The sequence below is a fragment of the Corylus avellana genome, chromosome ca2, assembly GCF_901000735.1.
Source record: "Corylus avellana chromosome ca2, CavTom2PMs-1.0".
In the NCBI taxonomy this organism is placed as follows: domain Eukaryota; kingdom Viridiplantae; phylum Streptophyta; class Magnoliopsida; order Fagales; family Betulaceae; genus Corylus; species Corylus avellana.
Genome location: NC_081542.1, coordinates 23,693,423 through 23,713,882, shown reverse-complemented (window position 1 = coordinate 23,713,882; position 20,460 = coordinate 23,693,423). Strand labels below are relative to the sequence as shown.

The following is a 20,460-nucleotide window of genomic DNA, read 5'->3' as shown; positions in this document are numbered from 1 at the left end:
AACATATTACATATAAACACATCATCTTTTCTACCCGCAAGTAATGTGAAACATCACAATCACTCCCTATTAGGACCCAGCGTCCTCGCTAGCGATCTTCATGGGTTTATGCACGCTCCCCTCATCTCAGGTTGGGTTACACCCCGCTCTAAATTTGGTATGAGGCCTTTTGGGTAAATTCAATAATAAAATCGTGCAAACTTAACCCAAAGTTAACAATATCATATCATTTAGAGCATGGTGTCAAAACATTTGTTTCAAGAGACACAATGAGGACACAAAGAAAACTTTTAGCACTAATCTAGGCATAGGACTCTCGAACATATTTGCAAACGGATTTGGCTTCTATGCGATAGTACAAACTACCACATAGCTGCGGCAGTGCAAAACTGCACTGTTTTGGTGCAGTTTTGGGCTACGGCATGAAGGAATTAATGGAGGGTAATGGGTGGGCCCCGCCACTCAATAAAATATAATAAATAAATTATTATAAATAAAAATTATAAATCAATCAATAATTAAAAAACTAAAAATATTATAAAATTAACACAAAAAAATAGAGGAAAAAAGAAAACCAAACTTGATTTCTGGTGCTCCTTCTCTCTCTCTCATTCTCACCATGGCAGCCGAGAACAAAAAAATTTCTGAGTCACCGAAAATTTGTGTTTCAATCTCTAGTTGTATGCTCTCTCTCTCTATACATTTCCTGGCCACTTTTCCCCTCCCCAAAAACCATGAAAAAGAAAATAAATAAAAATAAATAGGTAGTCTCTTTATCAAGTATACTGGGGTAGTTCAAAACCCATGTGATCTTCTGCAGGCACAGCACATCGCCATTTCTAGTGTGTGTGAGAAAGAGAAAGAGAGAGAGCACTGGGCAGCACATAAATTTTTTTCTCTGCTACTGCGTGTGTGTGTGAGAGAGAGCACTGGGTTTTTCTCTATGTGTGTGAGAGTGAGAGAGAGAGGGAGCACTGGAGAGGTCTGGGTTGAACTCCGACGGAAGGAAGTTATAGAACCGTTATACTCTGACCGTTGCAGCTCAGGTTGAAACCAGGATAATTGCAATTTTGGCCTTTTTGTCGAAAGGGAAATCGAATAGGATGCTTTTGCGGCCGCACATGGAGATTTGGCAAGGCTCTATAACTCGTGGATAGAAGGAAGAGGAGAACTTTAAGATGCTCATGATTTTGAAAGTCTTTTTGTTTTAATTTTTTAATATTTTTAGTTTTTTAATTATTGATTTGTATATAATTTTTATTTTTTAATAATGTATTTATTATATTTTATTGAGTGGTGGGCCCACCCATTACCCATCCATTAATTCCTTCCTGCGGTAGCCAAAAACTGCACCAAAAACGGTGCGGTTTTGCACTACCGCATAGAAGCCAAATCCTTTGCAAACATCGTATGGGCCCTAAACTGAACCCAAAAACTAAGAGAAGCCCAGCCCAACCCATTTGCCACTTGCTTATGCATGCATACATATCTCTCTGTATCTCCAAGACTGAGAAAATAGGAAAAGAAACGCCGAGAAAGAACGAGAAAGCGAAGGAAAATCCCCGAGGAACGAGAAGAAAGGAAGAGGAAAATGGTGGTGGAGGAGGCGCTAAAGTCAGCGACTACCGAGGAAGAGATCAACACCAACACGAACGCAAACCCTAACCCGAACCCTAGGGCTGGCGGAGCTGGAGAGGAGGACGAGGAGCCCGAGGAGGGAGAGATCGTAGGGGTAGACGAGGACTCGAAGCAAACGGCAACGGCTTTGGTGGACCAGCTCCACCCGCTCGAGCACTCGTGGACCTTCTGGTTCGACAACCCCTCTGCCAAGTCCAAGCAGGCCGCTTGGGGTAGCTCTCTGAGGCCGATCTACACCTTTGCTACGGTCGAAGAGTTCTGGAGGTTAAATCTTTTCTGTTTTTGGCTATACTATACAATATGTGTGTGTATTGAGTTTTTGTTTCTGGTTGGTCTTTGTTTGGGTGCTGAGGAAGTGAAAGATTTGGATTTTGGAGGGGAAATGGAAAATTTGAGGGAAAATGGAAAGAGAAGTTGGCAAATTGTTGTTAAGAGAAATGAGGAAAAGAGAGTGTTGTCTGTTTAGAGTTAGGTTGATTTATCACTGTTTCTGTGCTAATGGGAATGAATTAGCTGAACATTTATGGATCTTGAATTCAAACTATGATCTGTTTGTGGTTGCTGAGAATCAGGAGGAATTGGAAAAGGGGGGGGTGGTGAATTTTGTGTTATTTTATGTTTGTTTTAGTTTAAAAGGAATGTGAAGTTTATCACGTTTGGTCGGAACATTGTGTTTACTTGGATTCGTAGCTTTCTCTTGGGAACCATTAGAGCGTTTTTGATTCTTTCATGTGAAACAATCGGTTCTTGGGTGTGTCAAGTGGTAGAGACATTGTGCTTCGGTTTAAAAGAACTTTGTTTAAGTGAATTTGGTAGGTTTTTTGCAGATAGTTGAATATTGCATTCAAAACCCTAATTTAACAAAATTTCTGGTTTCATATGAATCATGTAGTTGAATTTTTTTTATTTTTTTTTATGGAGTATTACATGAATCTGTATTCTGTATATTTGTGCAGATACTGGTTTTTTATTCAGTTAAATGTTGGTTTCATACTTTTTTGTGGAGATTGATCACCGTATGGTATCATATTCACGTCTATATGTGGTTCTTGTTATTTATGTGCCATACTTTATAGTTGACTGAATACACTTTTGGTCCCTGAAATTCAGAAATTTTAATTTCTCCCCCTCTAACCCCTTTCTCCCAACTATATGTACATCCATCTACTTGCACGTCATGTGATTTTAAGAGACGCAAAACTTTGTGAACTGCACCTACCTCTATTATTTTTGAGTCAGTAGACTTTCTTCATTTGTTTGCTAGGGCTGAAATCCATAATTATACTCTTAACCGTGGGATTTTTTTCCTTAATCCTTGCGGTGCAAGGTGGAACTCTTCCAAGTTTATAGATACATCAATTGTCATGGACCACTAAAACATCAACTATATAGACTTATTTTAAAAAATTATCAAATATTGAGACAGTGCCTTTTTGCTTTTTTAATTTTGGGGATCCCGGTGGGAGGGGGGTTTGAATCAAGTATTCTTTCTTTTTCTTTTTTTGATGAATATTGAGTAACCTTTCTTTTTTCCTCGAACAAACCGGTTCAAGATATAATAACTTTGAGTCAATTAAGGAGAACATGTAATGACCCATCTTTTTTTGATGAATATTTAGTAACCTTTCTTTTTTTTGATGGATGATTTATATAAATTATCCATCTTTTTTTTTTGATAACGTAAGAGAACTTTACTCAGATTAATTGCACGTTGCAAACGCATACTATACAACAATTCTCACTGTTAATCAAACTCCTACGGGTAACTGACTCCACCCGCCAGAACCAGTTACTAGGTAATTCAGGAGCTTTCACCCCTAACGGGCTAAGCAGTTTATCCTCATGCCCAGGAGGCTAAATCATCCATCTTATAAGGTTTTTATAAGTAATAACCTTATTAAGTGTAAACGCAGAGTCAAATTTAACAAATGTTAAGTGCATGTGTGTGAAACTCCTTTTTCTTTAATAATTGCCCTGTAATTGTTCATTTAGGTGAGGAGGGACTTTGCTTCTGACTCCTTGAAGAAACCAAATTTGCATTACATAGATGAGAACCAGCCTATGCAAATGTTTGTTTGTTGGAATCTTCCTATTGCCATAATCTCTTGGGAGCTTGCTCGTACTGCTGCTTCTTCTAGCCTCACCTTCACCATCACTGCCTTCTCGCATAATATCCTATTTTCCTTATCTCATGCAATAGAGGGAACAAGACTGAAAAGCCCAAACTGAGCTCAACAATTTAATACTTACCGATAAGTTGTATGGAAGATGGTCCATCTCTACCTCATGTGGTGCATTTGGAACGAGAGAAATGCTAGAAGTTTTGAGGACTCGACTAGGAATTTAGAGGACCTCATTCACTTTTTCTTGTACACCCTTTTCACTTGGACTGCTGGCTGGCTAGAGCCTATAGTGATCAGCTTCCAAGATTTTCTTTTTATGTTCTCTTCTTCTTTTTCTTCTTCTTAGTCGCTCTCTTGTATACTCCCGATATACTAGGGTTGCGCCCCTCTGCGCTTTTAATCTATATATCTTTACTTATCAAAAATTTAATACTTACTGATACAGAGGCTGTCCTGCCTGTACCCCTGTGAGACAGAGAGGAGATGTTAGTGTTTCTTTCCCTTGAAATTTGACAGTATTTTATGAACTTTTTTGTGGGAGTAGTTGGCTCCATTTCTATACCTCTCTGCTAAACATTAGCTATTTGTCTTAACCTTTTTGATCTTGTACTTTTTCCTTCCCTATAATAAATTCTCTTCTATCTAGTACTTAAAATTCGTTAACAATCCCCGTACTCTCTGTCGAAACAAATATAGGTACCAATTGAATGATGGGAACCCCCTTCCCCCATTTCTCTTTGGTTTTGGCCAAAGAACCCTATTTCTCTGCACATGTATAAAATGAAAATGGGGCCTGAAGACATGGGAGAATATCATAGCATCTCATTTCATCTAAATTTGTTGGCATAGTTTGTCTGATTATGATCTCGAATCTCTGCTTCCGTAACTGCTGATTTACCTTCTTGAACTATCAATACCTCTGGTCTCTCTATCAATCTCCTCAAAATAACTGACAAATTTGCCTGGGCAATTTATTCCTTGCACAGTGTTTACAATAATATTCATCATCCAAGCAAGTTGGGTCACGGAGCAGACATCTATTGTTTTAAACATAAAATAGAGCCAAAATGGGAGGACCCTGTTTGTGCCAACGGAGGGAAGTGGACTATAACCTTTTTTAATAGAGGGAAATCTGACACCTTTTGGTTGTATACGGTATGTTTCAGACAATCTTTGTAAGTTAACACTGAATCAAAAATTCTTTGTGCATCTAATTTTCTGAGTGTGCTGATACTAGTTGCTGGCAATGATTGGAGAGCAATTTGATCATGGGGATGAAATTTGTGGAGCAGTTGTCAATGTCAGAGCTAGGCAGGAAAAAATAAGCGTGTGGACCAAGAATGCTACAAATGAAGCTGCACAGGTAACTTTTTTTGAAGCAGATAAACCCACCAGCCTTAATCATACTGCCTTTATTATTTGTCCCCATTTTTATTTTATTTTTTTGACCCACAAGAAAACTTTTCATACTTTGTCTCCCACGTATGGATACTATATCACTGAAGCACATTAATTTTTGCTTTTGTTTATATGAGCACAACATGGATCCTTGGTTTGTATTTTACTGTGGCTATTCCTTTATTGCTCCCCTTTAATGCCCCACTTAGATTGCAAGAAGGTAGAGGAAAAGAAGGGAAATTTTATATGTGCACGTTGGAATGGTTATCGTATGACTCAAAATACTTGATACTAAGTGGAGCAATTGGGTGAGCCCATATGATCACTTGGATTAATCTATTGGACACATTTTATCTTTTCTCATTGTTCACTTTTTTATTCATGGGTTCTATATGATGAAATAATCCTTTGATTCTCGAAGATTCAAGTGAGAGGAATAAGAATTGATTTAGCTTCCTTAGATCAATTTAAGAAATTTTCATGGATTTCACCTGTAAACAAGGCCTGGTTGAATTGCTGTTATTGGTCATTTTTAGCGATTGTTTTTATTCTGATTGTAAAAAGGCCTGCATAGCATCTCATGCCAATTTTTTTTTTGGTTGCAGATGAGCATTGGGAAACAGTGGAAGGAGTTTCTCGACTACAATGAGACGATAGGATTTATATTCCATGTAAGGATACTTTTTGGAGAATGTACTTAATTTGTTTTCCTTTATTGGCTCTCACCTCATTTATCATAGGTTATGGGTTTTGTAAGTAATTTTCTGGTCTTCCTCCTTCAGGATGATGCAAAGAAACTTGACAAAGCTGCCAAGAATCGGTACACAGTATGATTGATGTGTATGCCAAGAGGATGCAAGATGTTTTCTGGTTGCTGCCTCATCCTAGATACCATTCTAGGGCTTGGTCTGATGAGTTGTCCCTGCTTTGGACTATTTTCCATTTTGTGAAAGAAATTTACAATGATAAGCTGAATTAGACTTCCTTAATTTTGGTCTTGGATATGCATTTTTCGTTCCTTATCTCAAAAATCCAAATGGTAAAGAGTTGCATATAAATACAAATAATGGTACTCACCATACTCTTACAACTTCCTCACAAGTTGAGCATTACTTTAGGATCATGTTTTCTGCTCACATTTTTGTTTAACAAAGGTTGATCTAAAGGCTGATTCGCAGGGTCATAGCAGCAAAGTGTGTTGATGTGGGATTTTTTTTTTTTTTTTTTTTTTTTTTTGGCGATCATTAATCGTTTTAGACTAATGTGCTACAGATATTTTTACTTCTCTACATCCAATTTTTTACACCCATATGTAACTTTTAAAACTACCATTGAATTAAAATCCAATAAATATCTATCACAAATCTAATAAATTTTCGCTCTCAAAATAGATATGGAGCTCATTTTGTGGTTTTTCAAATCTATATGTCCTCCATATGTCATGGCCACCAATGAGCCTCATGAGCGTCTCCTATGGCTACTCTAGACCACGCCAATTTCCTCCGCCCCTCCATCCAACCATCATGGGCCGGGATGTGGCCTTCACACGTTGGCACATGGTTTTTACGTACCACCCAATAGTCGTGCTCTATTCGTGCCTTGTCGTCCCCACGAAGATATTTTAATTGTATGTTTATTCGTACCTTGTCGTCCCCACGAAGATATTTTAATTGTATGTTGGAGAGTCAATTACCAATGTCTTTTGGGTTGATGCAAGCCACTTTAGTGATGCAATAACATTTGTTATAATCATTAGTGGAGCTATGATTTTGGTTGATAGTATGGAAGTTTAAAAAATAAAGCTGAAAATTTTACTATAAATATTAAAAAAATATAACGAATGAAATAAATAAACAACTCAAAAGAATTTAATTATCTTTTAAAACATAAAAATGCAACTTGCAATTTATGTTTTCACACTTAATATTAATTTATTTAGTTGTTCTCGACGAGTTTTCGTATACTAATGACATCAAAACTTCAAAATATGGTATAAATTGCATTAATTTAAAATTTATAAAAATAAGTGACAATGACTGACCGTTTATGGGAGAAAGTATTATTTTTTATTTTTATTTTTTTGAGTGGGCATCATTTACGCATTGGTTATTGGATGAATTCGTTTCTTAGATATTTATGTGGGGTATTCTTATTTCAAACTTATTATATAGAAGAAATTGATTGATTTTGTTGGTAGGATTTTCTCTTTACTGAAATATCGAGATTGTGGTCCATGTGAAAGGTCACCTTATCTAGTTAGCTCCTAAATGGATGACAAACACACAACATAGCACATACTTTATTTATATTCCTTTCCTTCAATTTAAATGCTTATAAATGTTATTGACCATTTTTTTTCCAAAAAAATGTGAAAATACAATTTTGCCCTTATGAATAATTCAAATGAATTAGAAAAGATTCTTGTCCCTTCCTATTGAATTTGAATCATCTCCAGTTTATTTGTTTTATTTGAAGAGCAAAATTGTCCAAAAAAAAATGTAAAAATGACAATTTTGCCCTTATGAATAAAACCAATTGGATTCTATCCTGTTCAAATAAATTAGAGAATATCCTTGTCCCTTGGTATTGGGATGGAAGGAAACAAAGACCAAAGAAGACTATGGAGTTTGGAACTTAAAAGACCATCATAAACCATTCCTAATTAATCAATCAAATCCTCATAGCATAATAAATTGTTAGTTATTTCAAGGATTAGAAAATGACAAAGGTGATATACCTCCACCACTTGCTTGCTTGGAAACTTTTGAGAAACAAATTGGTCACCACGAATTGAGATCCCTAAAATTAGACTGTCTGAATTTTACAGACATTCAAATAGTTTAAGAGAAAAAGATTGTGAGGCCCATTTGTTCCTGACAAGTAAGCTCGCCACCTTAAACTATCCAAAATAAGTAAACTATACAACCTGCTCTCTTAAACTATCCAAATTCTAGTTTTACCATGCAAGAAACTGCATTGTCTTGGTCCTTTCAAAATCAATTAGGTCCACAAACCTTTTTAAGGTATGGATATAGGGGTTGTTTGCCAATGGGCCAAAAAAAAAAGCCCCATACTATTCGTCTTAAATTCAACTCTTACTATTCTTACTTTTTACTTCATGTTAATCATCTTTTACTACTATTTAAATAAAAAAATCACTACAATACAAAAAAAAATTCACTTTTTCATACAAAACATTCTTATTTTTTTCTCACATCAATCAAAGCTTGATACAGTTCTAAGTCAGTCTCTTTTTCCAAGCCAATGGCAAACAGACCCTTCCATACAAAACATAATGTTTGACTGACATGACCAATCCTAGAGTCCAAATTCTCTCCCCAAATATCAATCAACCTCTCATTTTCAATTCTCAGTAAACTTCAATTTTCATTAAGTCTCTACTTCAGAAAAGGTTTGGACATATGGCTTCCACCACAAGCGAGCTTTCCTGAAAGTAGACTTCAAAAGTACTTGCTTTTTGTCCTCCATTGACAACACAAGAGCCCTAAAAATTTCACATGATTTCTTATTTTTCTAATTTTTTTTTTTTTTTTTTTAAAAGGGAAAACACAAATACATTGGATTTGGATATGTGGCCGACCAGGCGACCACCTACAAAAAAATCTGGAGTGATCTTAGCCAGCCCTGATGGCACTAGTGGTGGCCAGCCACCCACCTATTTTAAGGACTTATTCCACAAACCAAATGAACCCATTATACGTATCATACTTTCATTTATTTTTAAGGGTTAAATACCTTATTCTCCCTGTGATTTAGCTTTTTTATTTTTTGCCCCATATGGTTTACTTTTTATTACAAAAGGTACCTCTGCTTTACCTAAAGACGGAGATGGTACATCCATCTAAATTTCGTTCAAAATTTCACGTAATGCCACGTCAGCACAAATAACAAATTGACATGTGTCCATATAATTAATTAAAAAAAATAAAAACATTAAAAAATTATATTTAATTAAATTTGTTAATATTCAAAAAAAAAAAAATTGGGGTTGGCTGTAGCCACCCCCTTAGCCATTTGCGGGGTGGTTGGCCACCCACTTTGGCCATGGGGGTGGCCTAGCCACCCTCATCTGGCCAATTTGGGGTGGCACGATCTATGGGGGTGGCCAAACCACCCCCAAGTGGCCAAATGGAGGTGGCCTAACCACCCCCAACCCGGCCATTTGGGGGTAGCCGAGCCACCCCCTAAATGGCCAAGGGGTGGCCAAACCTTTTTTTTTCTTTCTCTTTTTTTAATTTAATTAAATATAATTTTTTAATATTTTTAATTAAAAAATAATTAATTAATTATATAAACACGTGTCAATTTGTTATTGGTACTGATGTGTCGTTCTGTCAAATTTTGGAAGTAACTACCATCTCCGTCTTTAGGTAAACCAGACGTACCTACTGTGAAAAAAAGTAAAGCCTATAGAAAATAAAAAATAAACAAAATTAAACAACATAGGAATGAGGTATTACACCCTATTTTTAATTCAATTTCTTTGATATTTGTTAAAAATCTTCGCATAATAAAAACAAAACATACTCATGTACCTGCACTATTTTATATAATAGAAATGAAAAAGTGAAAGATGTTGACCCATGACCCTTCACTTTCGTTGTCACAAGTGGAAGTCCTGAAAATCTTGCTCTTTTGTGAAAGCAGAAAAGCTCCATTGTCGCTGACACCAATGGCAAGACAAAAATAGTGGAAGAAGTAAATTGATATTCAATTTCTAATTTTAATATTGTGGGAGAATAATGTTAACACGTTTTTTTTTTAAAAAAAAAAAAAAAAAACTGCAAGTGAGGTCCAATATATGTTTGTAATTAAAAAAAGATTGGTAATTTTTTTTTTTTTTTTTCTCTTCGAATATCATGTTGTTTTGTAATTAATCATGTTTGCTAGGTAGTCGGCTATGAACCATGCTTCATGTCATTAGTTCGAATCTCCCCTCCTTTTGTGTAGACATGTCTGCAAATAAAAAAAAATAAAAAATAAAAAAACAATGGAGTTGTTTTTTTCACATTTTTTAATATTCTTAATTTGACACAGATTAATATGTAAATATGAATTAAAGGTTCCATGATTTTCATTAACAAGTAAAAAATTGTACTATTTACTCAACGGTCGTAAAGATAAATGAGTTATACAGGCGAGAATCTCATATTTTTAAGTCTTATCTGATTCTTAATAATTCTCAAATACGAGTTTCGCGTGCTATTGAAAATCTAGATTCCGAGGCATCACATTTCTAAGTATTATTCTCTTTGACATCCACACACACACACACACACACACACATATATATATATATATATATATATATATATATATATATATTGACTTATAAAAAATATGTGGATGTCAAAGAGATTAGATTTTGTGAACCAAATTGCCATGACAAAGATAATAACTATCTTTATGATGCCTTTTGGCATTTTCCTTTCTCTTTTGGATCTCTTCTATGTTTTGCACCCAATACCATTACAGGTTTGAGATTGTGTCCACCCATACACATAAAATGTGTTCAAAACTCAAATTCATTTTATTCAAAATAATTACAATATATATATATATATATATATATATATATATATATATATATATATAAAATAGCATTCAAAATACACTATCCACCTTTGATTTTCTTCTTTATTGGAAATTCAACACCATTTTTAGCTGGAGTTATAAACTCCATTTACACTATTACCCATATATTTCTCTTATCCAATTTCGCTATTTCTCCATCTTTCATTCTTTTTTTTTCTTTTTTTCTTTTAAATTTACCATTAAATATGCAGGACCCACATGATCTATAAGACCTACATGTGACTCTTATAGATCCAATAGTAATTTTTTTTAAAAAAAATATATATGGATAGAAGATGAACAAATAGCATTTCTCGTATCCATACGATTTATAACCAAGTTTATGAAATAAACTCTAATAAACACAAGCAACGCTACATACTACACTCCATGCCACTCTTATTTTATTGGACCGTTATAACAAGACCCATTAATCCTTATTTATTTATCCATTTTTAACAAAGACGGATCTAAAAGGCTGATAAACACTACCACATCAGCTCAGCGAAATAAGATAAATGTCATGGAATTGGTGCATTGAATTCATACCAAAAAAACCAATTGATCATAACCCAAAAGTTTTTTTTTTTTGTTGTTGCTATTAAAAAAAAAAAATTTCCATAAAATCATAACCCAAGCAATTTTCCTATTATATCTTGGTGGGGTCCCAATGTGCAATATTGGCACACATATCTGTTGTATTCACCATATAAAAAGCACCAAATCATTTGAATTTGCATAGTTTTTTTGGGTGTCACCTGCATGGCCTAAAAAGCTCTGCATATATACCATATTAGCTTCATCGTAATCCCTGGCTATAGCTTTGGATAATGAATTTCCTTATGCCATTAATAATCATCATCAAATGCATACTTCGAATGTAGATTTTTCCTTTCCTGAGCATAGCCGCCTAAAATATCGCTCGCCAACTTGCTCCCTCGTCCCCGTATGGCCAGGCTTTGCGCTTCTATATATAGCTCTCAACAGAAGCAGGGTCAGTGTCACATTTTGTTGATGAACGTGGATTCTTCTCAAGAAATTGGCACTAGTTTACAGAACAATCCGGTGAGAGCCTTTTACTGGGTTCCTTTTGTTGCTTTGATTTCTTCAACTTCTTTGTGGCCATTCTTGCTCATGTACGCCATTGTGAAAAAAAAAAAGAAATTTTGGGTTTTTGATTTTGTATTTGGGTTTGGTTTTCTGGGTTTGTAGAGATTACAATAACCCTCATTTTGATTTTTCTTGATTTTTTTTTTTTTTTTGGCGCTTGATATGTTGATGGGTTATTTTTGTTTTTGTTCTGCCTTTTTGAATTCTTCCTTACTGATTGGTTTAGAATAAAACCCAGATATTTATTTATGATCACGCTCAAGGTAAAGTTCTTTGCCATTTCTTGAACACTCATTGCTCTGTTCAGTATTTCTGGGATTGTTATTTTTGAAATTATCTTTGACAATGTTTTTGCTCAGTTGATAGGTTAATGCACTGTATGAATTCTTTTGCTTAAGAAAAATCAAACAGCTAATATGACAAGTATGGACAGTTGTTGGAAAAGTTTGTAGTTCGTGTGTAGTAGGTGGGATGATTTAGTGTGGAGAATTTCTTGTTTATTTGAAGTAGAAGAGAAAATTCACCATTTCAATGATTATGTATGACACTTTGTAAGGGTGACGAAATATCAAGAGATTGAGTCTGAACAGTTTGTTGGAAACTTTTGTAGTACTTTTTAGGCATGACCATGGAAACGTGCAAATTGCAGGTTTCTTTACAGACTGTACACATGCCAGGGAATAAGTATAACTGTAGCCCTGTGACACCAAGAACTAGATTGGAAAGGCTTCTGAGGGAAAGAGAGAGAAGGAAATCCAACCGGTGTTTCCCATCAAGTGAGGAAGCAAGAAATTGCAACGGAGAGGCAGAAATCCATGTGAATGATTCATGTTCAACCGAGAATAATAATTTGGGTCTACCTAGGGAGGAAGAGTTCTTGAATGGGGTTGCAGCTGCAAGAACTTTTCTGGCTGATGGATGCCAAAGGCAAGATGGGCGCCCTTCTAAACAAAGATTGTTGGTGGTAGCCAATAGGTTGCCGGTCTCTGCTATCCGAAGGGGTGAGGACTCATGGCAACTTGAGGTAAGTGCTGGAGGGCTAGTCACTGCACTTTTAGGTAAGTGATTGGTCAAATCTTTCATTATCCTTATTCTTTCTTTAAGCATTGTATATTATAATTCAATCAGCTGGGACCACACCTCATAAATTACATTTTCTATTTTTCTGTTTTATTTTGTCTTGCTAAGCTAAAAATAATAATGATTCTACTGTTTGCCCTCACTCCTTTTTTTTAAAAAAAAAATTTTTTTAATTTTTTTAAGCATGTTTTTTAATTCTCTATTCACTGAAGTGAAGGCTAAATGAAGCCTTGAAATTCTTTTGCAGGCCTGAAGGAGTTTGATGCCAAATGGATTGGTTGGGCTGGTGTAAATGTACCCGATGAAGTTGGACAAAGAGCACTCACTAACGCCTTAGCTGAAAAGGTTCGGAAATTTGGTTACATTTGAAGTCCCATAAAACTTAACAACTACTACAAGTATCATCTATAATATTGGATAATGTCTATGATGTGTAAGTTTTGCTCCCATTCCCCCCCAATACACAAACAAATAATGTACTGTCTCTCCCTTACTAACTTTGGTTTATTGACTGCAGAGGTGCATCCCAATATTTCTTGATGAGGAGATGGTTCATCAGTATTATAATGGTTACTGTAACAACATCTTGTGGCCTCTTTTCCATTATCTCGGGATTCCACAGGAAGATCGACTTGCAACCACCCGTAGTTTCCAGTCTCAATTTGATGCATATAAGAAGGCAAACCAAATGTTTGCTGAAGTAGTGAAAGAACATTACAAGGAGGGAGATGTAGTTTGGTGCCATGATTACCACCTAATGTTTCTTCCGAAATATCTAAAAGAATATAACAACAAAATGAAAGTTGGTTGGTTTCTTCATACTCCCTTTCCCTCCTCTGAAATACATAGAATGCTGCCTTCTCGGTCAGAGCTGTTGAGATCTGTTCTTGCTGCTGATTTAGTTGGGTAAGCTATTCATTTTTCTGCATATTATTTGGACATGCACGATTCTTTGTTTTATTCTGTTTTTGCTTCATCATGCTTCTTAGGAGTAGACTGGTATTTGGATGGAACTCAAAGTTCTCATGCCTAGAAAGGCCTCCAAATGTCATCCAAGTTTAGTGATAGACTTTGGTCAGCTGGTAAACTATGGTTGTGTTCTTGCCTCTTGCCTTGGTTGATGTCTCCTTAGGAGCTGAGAAACTGTCTTCACCTTTCTCCTTGATTACCAATTTAAAAACTGCTCATTTTGGTGACATCCTATATGTTGCACGCTTGTGTTCAAGTCTTTGTATTAGATGCTAAATCATATTCGTTTTTCTTATTTTATATTAGCATTACTATGTTTTAAGTAGTAATTGACCACTATAACATCTCTGATGCCAATACTCCATTCGATGCCTACATATGACACTGACATATATTCCTACCACCTCCGAAGAACATTAGGAAATTCATAAGCTTCTATAATTGTTGAATAAACAAGAAATGCAAAGGTATTCATTGCCTTTAGATTATGCTGCTTTACTCTGTAATTTTATTGAGTAAGTGATTTACTTCATGATTGATTAGGTCAAATTTGAAAAATATGTGCATGTGATAAACTGCTGTTTGTCCCAAGTGTTCGTGACATAAAATTTATGAACAAGGAAATCGTATAAATTTCTCCTAACAGCACATTTAAAGATATAAAGGGTGCAATCCAACTTTCCAACAAATATGCATGGGGTTCACTAGGTGGGAACACTAATGTATTAATTTATGTGTGTTTGTATGTATACATGTATATTTATATGTATGTATGTATGATAGGCCTTATAGTACCATTTCTCAGAAAGGCTAGTTCCTACGTCATTTTCCCTCCTTTTAATTGTCAACTTCATACCAGTAAACAAAACCTAATTAAATCAATGGGCAAATTCATGAACTCTCTGCAGCTGCAACTGAAATGTGGTAGCTTGATCTTGTTAGCTTCAGTCAGGCCTTTAATTAGTTTTATCAACTTCAGTGAAAAGAAGCATGCAAATGTATTATGCCTTAATACTAATTTGAGCATTTCTTTTGGGACCATATAAGCAGAGCCATTTTTCCTTATTGACGACCTCCATCATGCTAAATCTAGTTCCCCATTTTAAAGGATTTTTCTAGTTGGGGAGTTGGGGATTTTAAAGCTTCCCCTAGGACGTATTCAATAAGATGAAAGTTACTATAAAGTTTATATCATTGGAGATCTAGGATTCTGATAAGTTAAAAGTGAGAGGCAAAAGAAAAGAGTTTTTTTTTGTCATCCTTCGGTTGCACCAGGAAATGGGGCATTCAATATCAGCCTGTTATATCAACAATACTTTTAAAAGAGTTTAATGACTGTGCTCATATAGATTTTATGTTAAGTTCTCAAGACCATAATGTTTTAATTGGTGGATATTTTAATATCAACAATACTTTTAAAAGAGTTTAATGGCTGTGCTCATATAGATTTTATGTTAAGTTCTCTAGACCATAATGTTTTAATTGGTGGATATTTTACCTTCCAGTTTCCACACATATGATTACGCAAGGCATTTTGTAAGTGCTTGCACTCGTATCCTTGGACTTGAGGGTACGCCTGAAGGAGTAGAGGATCAAGGAAAGCTTACACGTGTAGCTGCGGTACATATTAGATGATCACCCTCTCTCTTTCTTTGTTTTCCATTCTCCTGCAAAATCCACACTTTGTTTCATATATTTCATAGGTTTGTCAGCATTGATTATAATTATCAATATGAAGTCCTCCCTTAATTTTTTTCTCAACATGCCTATGTGTTATTTTCTTGGGAGCTTGAAACAACAGTTTCCTATTGGGATAGATTATGAACGATTTATTCGAGCTCTTGAACTCCCTCAAGTTCAGAATCACATGAAAGAACTGAAACAAAGATTTGCCGGCCGAAAGGTAAGAGCTACCTGTTTTGTTTGGAAGCACCATTGTTAATAGTTCTTCTTGATTATGAATAGAGTGCAATTAACTGTTGAGGTGGTGGTCATGTTAGGGGTTGGTCGGGCTAGACATGGTTATAATAATGCTGTTCTTGCTTATATTTGATTTATGTCTTCATTCTGGAATCCTTAGTCTTGTTTGCTAGACTTACTATCATCAGTTTGTTTGCTTTTAATTTTCCTCATGTTATTGTTCTTCTATGGATAGGTAATGTTGGGGGTCGATCGTCTTGATATGATTAAGGGAATCCCCCAAAAGATTTTGGCGTTTGAAAAGTTCCTTGAAGAAAATCCACATTGGCGTGATCGAGTTGTTTTGCTGCAGATTGCAGTACCAACAAGGACGGATGTTCCTGAGTGTATTTTTCCTTCTTAACATGTTTCCTCCATTTAAATTCATATAACTGGAAAAGCTATATTTGTTCTATGCACATGATACATGATCAATTGGAATTAAGTTAGGATGGATGATCGATCATTGTTAAAGTATTTCCTTAGGTATCTGGTAAAATTTTATTTCTCTCCAATAACCAATTATACGGGTCCAAATTCTTTGATTTTCTAATCACAATATGCAAAGCAGATAAACTAATAAAATTCACTTTCACGTAGGTTGTTATATTTTTGTATTTGACTTAGTGAAACACATGCTTTAAATTGTGTGCATATTATTGATTTTTTCTATCCTACTATTATAGCTTTTAACATCAATGAAGGCTTGTAGGTTATGATAAAGTAGTAAAATAGGAGAAGGAAATAATTCTCCAAATACACATATGTTTATAAGTGTACATGTACATGTGTTCTCAACTTAACAGGACTTCTATTTGAAATGTGATGTTGGTTACATGAATCCTACTTTCCCCACTTAATTCTACCAGAGCCTTACTTTTTAGATACTTGGGGTTGGTTACTTGTTCACACAACTCTATTTAACTTAAGAGAGCCTTTACTTGAAATCCTTATGGTTGGCTACATAAATCCTATCTTACTATCGAACCCTATATCTATACCTCCTTTATGTATCTACATTTGGAGGACTTCAAACAAATTCCAGCTTTACATGACACCAAGTTTAACTGCCTCTGTTTGCAGCAAAATAAAAGGTCTTTGTTAATTTATAAAAATATCTTTATTATAACCTACAAGCCTTATTAGTCCACCCCCCCTCCCCACTCCCTCTCCTTTCCTCATTTTCATGTCATTTTTTTTACACTTAGAATTTGTTTTGGGGGACTGTTTGATTAAGTTATGATCATCATGTTCATTTTTACTTGGGTTTGCCTTGCCTTAGAATTAGTCTCACGCATGCTTCGTTTTATGTTATTTTAATAAACTTTCACTAATAGAATTGCAATTCTTAGGGAATTCAATTAGAGGTTCTTTCTCTGTTGCTCTGAATATGAAATTATCCAAAATTTTATATCATCTTGGAGTATCCATTATCAATATATTCTCTTGTTGCTTTGATAGATCAAAAGCTTACAAGCCAGGTTCATGAGATTGTTGGACGCATTAATGGGAAATTTGGTACTCTAACTGCGGTTCCAATACATCATCTGGTATGTCTTTACCTTATCAACTTTTGTTTTTATCCAATCAATTACAAACTCATATATGTAAAATTAGATAATAACTTATATTAATGGTTAAGATGTTAAACGCATCTCTTTGTTTTTTTAACTGTAAAAGGTATCTTTTTAATTGTAAATCAAACATTATTATCTTTTTAGTGACTTTATTGCTCACTACTAGCATTGCATGTTCACATGCTGAGTTCTACCATCACTTTTTCTTTTTTATAAGTATTTGTGGACTCAGAAATTTGAAACTGAAGTCCTAGAGATGCATTTTGTTATATAGTCTTTGGAAGCAGTGTAAGATAAGAAGTTAAACTTTTGTCATGTATTGATGTTGCATAGACTGAAAATTAGGCAAATATCATAAAATTATTGTTCTTTCTTAATTCGATATGTTTCTTATTATGCCCTAATAAGTCCTTTAGCTATGCTCTTACGAAAAACATTTCTCTATTGCAACTATTGTTGGCTGATCATCTGAAGACTTCTAAAGCATTCTCTTCTTTATTTACAGGATCGATCTCTCGACTTTCATGCATTATGTGCACTATATGCTATTACTGGTACTCATTTTTGTGCCATCGATCACAGACGTAGTCATTGTTGTCTTTTTTGTCTTGTCTCCCCCAAGTTAAGAAGATGGCTAAGGTGTTGAAATAGTATAAGGAGGCAAATTAAATCATTAAATATCTTAATCAATTGTTTCTTGAGTTCTCATGCTAATTAAATGCAAAATAAAGTCTTCCAGTTAGCTCATGCCTATGCTCTTTATTGTTTTTATGTTCTTGTTACTTACACTCCTTTAAATGTATCATGCCATCTGTTTTTTAAATGGTATTTTTTTCTATTGTCTTTGATAAACCATCCAATTTTCTGGAAATTGGATATAAATATTTTAACTTTCTGGCATACTGTCAGAGCACTGTGAGCACATTAACTGAAGACAATCGTAAGAGAGATGGTTACATGTTGCTATTGACAATATATTGAAGTTGTACTCAGATACTTAATAAAGGTTTAATAGAAGGTTCCTTAAGATAAATGCACGAAATGCGTGTTCCCTCCCTGATTGGCCAAATAATAATTATTACATTTTTGGTTGTCCAAATTTTAGCAATATTTGTTTCATTTGACATACATTGAAGCATTGTTGTTAACTAAAACTGTTGAGGCAAGCCATCAATATGGAGATGCAATTAACCTATCATTTCTTCCATACTGTTGTATAAAAGGCTATATTTAATGGGAGATTTGCACTCAAAATGTTTTTATTCACTCTTTCTTGTTTAGATGTAGCACTCGTAACATCTTTAAGGGATGGAATGAATCTTGTCAGCTATGAGTTTGTTGCCTGCCAAGCTTCCAACAAAGGAGTTCTCATTCTAAGTGAGGTAATTAAGCTTTCCATTTATTTGGTTTTATTTATGATTATTAGTTTATTCATAGTGAACTGTTGGCTTTTTTAAAATGATATACCTGCAAGCAAAGATGTTTTGGCCATCACTTAAAAGAAGAAAATATTACTTTTGGCTAGAGACCATCGTAAAGAAAATTAAAACAATGATGATGAGGATGAACATCATATACAATATCCAGGAAATGTATCTTTTAGTTGTTGATAAACTGTTTGTAAGCTTGAAGATATATTTGAGGCATAAAGAGAAGAATAATTTAATCCAAAAGTAACTACTTGACTGAGGGTCTAAGTGTTTCTATACATTCTATCCCATAAAAACTTACCTATTCACCCGGTGAGCTAGAGTACTATACTATTAATGCAAGAAAACATACACAGCTACAGGAAAGAACAGGGAGATTGGCCTTAAAAAACTAGACAATGATATATAAGTAGATAAGATACTTACTTACCAGTCAACATTACATTCCGTTCAAACTGGTAGGTATATTCATGTAAAGCATCTGATTTCTTGCCGCATTTAGTAGGCAGTGATTATTGAGGGTGTTTCCTGCTAAAACTCATAAGAACATTTCATATTTAGCATTAGATTCCTAGCCACTTCCTACAGGTGTTGGCTTACTTGCTTTGTAACCCTACGTTATTTCGGGACTAAGCACAACAGGCCTATCTAAATCACTTGATGATTAGAGTTGCAGAAAAGAAGAGGACAACGAGTGAAGTTGGAAGCATTTCTATCCCTTCTGAGATTATCATGGAAAAACTAACCCATTGGCCTGGTTACCTGGAGTATAGTATTAACCCTAGAAAACATCAGAGATACAGGAAGGAACAAGGCGATTGGCCTTAAAAAACTAGACAAGGATACACAATTAGATAATATAACCATCAGTTAACACTGCATTCCTTTAAACCTGCAAGGACATTCATCTTGAGCATTTGATTTATGGCTGCATCAAGTAGGCAGGTTTACCAAGGGTGCATCCTGCCAAAACTCATAAGAAACATTCATTTTTAACATTAGACGCCTACATTGTTTTGGGACTAAGCATTATAGGCCTACATACCTAAATACTTGATTGTAGGAGTTAGAGGGAAGAAGAGGGTCAGATGATTTGTCATTATTTCAAATTTACGGAAGTCTGAATTTAAAATAAGAACGTGAACTTGGCTTGAATACTGTAGTGGAGACTTTTGGAAATAAAATCACTTTGAAACCTATTTCTTGTACTCTTATCATCCGAAAGCAATATAAAATGAGTAATTTTCTCTTCAGTTTTTGGAAGAATTAATGGTAACATGGTGAATGTGGGGTTTCATTAGTTATGTATTTGCAGCTGAGTTACTGTGCGTTGCTTTGCTTTCTGGACTTTGGTGATGTAATTGTGGAATGATATTTTATTTATTTGAGGACTTGAAAAAAGGAAGAAGAGAATGATTTGCTTCATCAAATGAAATTTATCAAGTCTACTTATAGTATGGGTAAGAGATATTATTAAGTTGAAACTTGTGTTCAAAATCTTCTCTTTTGTTTCCTAGTTTGCAGGTGCAGCACAGTCTCTTGGGGCTGGGGCTATTTTGGTAAACCCATGGAACGTGACTG

At 34.9% G+C, this 20,460-nt stretch overlaps 2 protein-coding genes across 2 annotated transcripts; both read left to right on the top strand.

The window, feature by feature from the left end:
- The first annotated feature begins 1,504 nt into the window (after positions 1 to 1,504).
- Positions 1,505 to 6,148, top strand: LOC132170914 (eukaryotic translation initiation factor 4E-1-like). The gene is made up of 5 exons (XM_059582068.1): positions 1,505 to 1,902; positions 4,748 to 4,916; positions 4,999 to 5,124; positions 5,765 to 5,830; positions 5,942 to 6,148. Exons 1-5 carry the CDS (start codon positions 1,592 to 1,594, stop codon positions 5,990 to 5,992), a joined length of 723 nt encoding a protein of 240 aa, XP_059438051.1. The 5' UTR covers positions 1,505 to 1,591; the 3' UTR covers positions 5,993 to 6,148.
- Positions 6,149 to 11,646: 5,498 nt separating this feature from the next.
- Positions 11,647 to 20,458, top strand: LOC132170360 (alpha,alpha-trehalose-phosphate synthase [UDP-forming] 1-like). The gene is made up of 11 exons (XM_059581313.1): positions 11,647 to 11,819; positions 12,514 to 12,922; positions 13,192 to 13,289; positions 13,462 to 13,850; positions 15,419 to 15,533; positions 15,715 to 15,816; positions 16,069 to 16,219; positions 17,334 to 17,422; positions 17,955 to 18,003; positions 18,731 to 18,831; positions 20,404 to 20,458. The coding sequence occupies exons 1-11, from the start codon at positions 11,703 to 11,705 to the stop codon at positions 20,440 to 20,442; spliced, it is 1,659 nt and encodes a 552-aa protein (XP_059437296.1). The 5' UTR covers positions 11,647 to 11,702; the 3' UTR covers positions 20,443 to 20,458.
- The last annotated feature ends 2 nt before the right edge of the window (positions 20,459 to 20,460 follow it).

Coding starts and splice junctions, on each gene's coding strand:
- LOC132170914 (XM_059582068.1), top strand. CDS start 1,592: ATGGTGGTGGAGGAGGCGCTAAAGTCAGCGACTACCGAGGAAGAGATC. Junction 4,917..4,998: donor ACACCTTTTGGTTGTATACG/GTATGTTTCAGA, acceptor TGCTGATACTAG/TTGCTGGCAATGATTGGAGA. Junction 5,831..5,941: donor CGATAGGATTTATATTCCAT/GTAAGGATACTT, acceptor TTCCTCCTTCAG/GATGATGCAAAGAAACTTGA.
- LOC132170360 (XM_059581313.1), top strand. CDS start 11,703: ATGGCCAGGCTTTGCGCTTCTATATATAGCTCTCAACAGAAGCAGGGT. Junction 13,290..13,461: donor CTAACGCCTTAGCTGAAAAG/GTTCGGAAATTT, acceptor TATTGACTGCAG/AGGTGCATCCCAATATTTCT. Junction 18,004..18,730: donor TGCACTATATGCTATTACTG/GTACTCATTTTT, acceptor TTTCTTGTTTAG/ATGTAGCACTCGTAACATCT.